This window comes from Engraulis encrasicolus, chromosome 2, assembly GCF_034702125.1.
Source record: "Engraulis encrasicolus isolate BLACKSEA-1 chromosome 2, IST_EnEncr_1.0, whole genome shotgun sequence".
NCBI lineage: Eukaryota > Metazoa > Chordata > Actinopteri > Clupeiformes > Engraulidae > Engraulis > Engraulis encrasicolus.
The window spans coordinates 39,658,028-39,661,291 of NC_085858.1; the positions used below are offsets into that span (position 1 = coordinate 39,658,028).

Sequence of the window (3,264 nt, forward strand, 5' to 3'; positions counted from 1 at the left end):
GAAGATCAGAAACTTGCTGAATTTTAGAAGTGCGGACTGGATTGAAACGGATCTATGAAAATGCACAATGTGGACTAGTGCCCATCTGTGCGTATCTGTCACTGTCAGAATAAAATGGCCTGCCTCGCTGACGAATCCCGTTTTGCGTTTGGCCTATTGGGGAAAAAGGTGATAACTAGCGAAGTCATACCAAAACATGTTAGTCTAATTACAACAGGCCTATTTAACCACAACACATTAAACACATTTTAGTCAAAAGACATTAATCTTTGTCTATAACAAAAAAAAAACTATTAACAATAGACTTAACTGAAATGTGCCATACACCTAGGCTAATGTAAAATTGATAGGCTATTGAATAAATGAATTAGGCCTATTAGGCTATTAATTGGGCCTAGGCCTGATTTTGCCCTATTCTTTTTTTATTCGTCCTAAACAAATGATTTAGGTCAGATTATGTCAAATTGTAGTCCATTGCTTGATTAATATATTCAAACAAATGATGCAGCCTAGGCTACTAGGTCCGATTTTGACAATCAAAATTGTAGGCCTAGTCCATTGCTTGATTAATATAGGCCAATAAAAACAAATTATGTAAGATAGGTAATTCTGTCAATGGTAGTCCATTGCTTTATAGGCCTATTCAAACAAATGGCGTAGGTCCGATTCGGTCAATCAGATGGTAGTCCATTGCTTGATCAATAACACTTTCGGGGGGTTTCATCCTCCTGATAGGCCTAGGCTACAGCCTGCAATTAAAATGTTGTCATTTTCAGGAAAGTGTTAAACAAATATGTGCACTTTCGATAGGCTACAGTAGACTACAGCTTCCATTTTAAATAATAATAATAATTAAAAATGTACACATAGGGCAAATATTTGGTTGATATGCTTTGCTTGGATGTTAACTGTTGACACCGTCGGTGGCCTACAGGACTCTCCTCCGTCACCTATTTGAGAAATTGTCGACCTCGCCAACCTAATAGAACAATAGCTGCACAGCCAGTGGCTTAATTTAGGCTAGCCTACTCTGGGCACTTGGAGAAATGTTTACATGCGTCGAGAGTCGCTGGTGGTTTCAGACTTAAACATGCGTAAAGTGGTTTTATATCGATGCTTTATTGCGGCCAAGCCTGAAGCTAAATAGCCACGGTTGAGATTTCACAAAAAGGCCCTGCACTCACAAAGATGAAGTAGGCGTGTAGTGTAAATAGGCTATATCATGTCTTGTTTGGATGCACAGCTCTACTTTTGTCAGCGTGATAGGCCTATATTTTACAACAAGGCTAATGCTTTCCGGATGCCTAAAACATGCAGTGGTATTAAGATTAATTGCACATGGATTCTGCAAGCCGTATCAGTTTGTGGGGCTAGTAACAGCCAACTGAATCAGTAATACAGCAGTTTGTAATATTACATTGCCATCCCAGACATCAGTGGTGATCTGTCCATCTGTCCGTCTTACCTGATTCGTCTATTCTTGTATGTCCCAGAACACTGTTGTGGCTACTGGGCTGGTACGGAAGATAGGCACCGGGGTGGTGAGTAGCCACTGGGGCCGGGTAAGGGTAACCGAGGGAGCGTCCGTAGGATGATGCGCCAGTGGAGAAGGGGTTATCATGTTGCGAATGGCCACCCGGATGCAACCCATGAACGGGATAATGTCCGTGAGACAAATTGGGGGAATGCTGTTGGTGAGGTGGGTAACCGTGGCCAAATTCCAAAAAGGCCGATTTGGAGGGATCCGAGGCAACCAAACTGTCAGAGAGCGAACTCATCGTCATTATAAAGCGGTGGGTCCATTAACGCGCCGTAAGGGGATAAGTGGACGCTAAATAAATCCAGGGCTCCGTGTACATCCTTTAGCCAGTCAAAGGAGCATAAAAACAACACATTTCACGAGAATTTCAAAGCAGAGCACGGACAAAAGAGCGGCGTGTGTGCGCGCTACACACGAACCTCGAGCGCTCCCCGTCTAGCCATTACATTTCGAATTTAGGGGGCGGGTGCGCCCCGGTCTTAGCTGGTTAACTGAACAGCTACCTCTGATTGGTTGGGGAAATATGTCACTCGGTCAGAGGACAGCAGACAGCTAGGATATACTAAGCCTAATAAGATTCAAAATGCACTTTTGGATGGATGGATGGTCTTCAATTATGCCGCAAATATAGGCAATAGTCTACAGTCTCACATAACTGCAATGCAAGTTACAACCATAATTTTGTAGAAGAAGTTGGTATAGTGTGTGCAAATAATATGTTCAAAATAATTACTAAACCAAGAAGCCTATAAGTATTTAATCTATTTGTGCGGTGGGAGTAGGCTAGCCTGCATATAGCTCATGTAAACACATGGATTGGTTTCCAAATACAATCAGAGAAATAGTCTATCATTATTAGTGCAAGGTGTCTACTCCCAGACTTTAAAGGGTGCTGTTCAAATATTAAATGATCAATTGCTTGCTGGCCAAAATCAATGCATTAGAAAAAGGTAGGCATATTATTCCCGATTTTTATTCTGTGTAATTTCAACTTTTACGCATTTGTGTCATTTTATCGTATGCTACCATCCGTTCTCGATTTAGTGCTAAATCAAGTGAATGCATTAGGTTACTATCACACTTGGGCATATAATTTCTAGCCTACCTAGTCAAAATTGTACCAAACCGCTTTACCAACAAAGACGGCACACACTTCAGGGAAGACAGCGTGTTTTATACAGCCATCGTAATCAAGATCGGATGCGCATTTGATGACTATGCGTAATTTATATAGGTCTAACAAGGAATGCAATTATTACGTATAAATGATGAGAATGTGCCATGATGGAAGCTGGACTATTATTATTATTATTATTATTATTATTATTATTATTATTATTATTATTATTATGTATTCGTGTCCAATAGGTTTTTATTTCACCCACACCATTCTGAAACAAACCTTATTTGTTTAGCACTGGTGGTTGTATCGTACTAATAAACATAGCCTCTCAATGATATGGCTTAAAACAACAAAACAGAACAATGTGTAGTCTATAACTTTATTACTGTAGAATAATTATCACAATCACAATTATCAACAAATTATTTAGTCAGTTTTATAAACTCAGACGCTTCTCCGTGAATACATACAGCTTGTAAAACAAAAGTTTTGCAACAATTTTCATTTATGATAGGCTATCATGATTTTATACAATGATATTTAGGCCTATAATATTGCAATAGGCTATGCCTTACTACAAAAACAATGACAATAACCCGAG

At 39.6% G+C, this 3,264-nt stretch overlaps 1 protein-coding gene across 1 annotated transcript in view; it reads right to left on the reverse strand.

Moving 5' to 3' along the window:
- Positions 1-1,959, reverse strand: part of dlx4a (distal-less homeobox 4a) — a 10,137-nt gene extending 8,178 nt beyond the window's left edge. Inside the window, exon 1 of the mRNA XM_063215478.1 lies at positions 1,466-1,959. Within this exon, the coding sequence (XP_063071548.1) occupies positions 1,466-1,784 (319 nt within the window). The 5' untranslated portion in view covers positions 1,785-1,959. The remainder of the gene's footprint in view (positions 1-1,465) is intronic.
- Between the last annotated feature and the right edge of the window lie 1,305 nt (positions 1,960-3,264).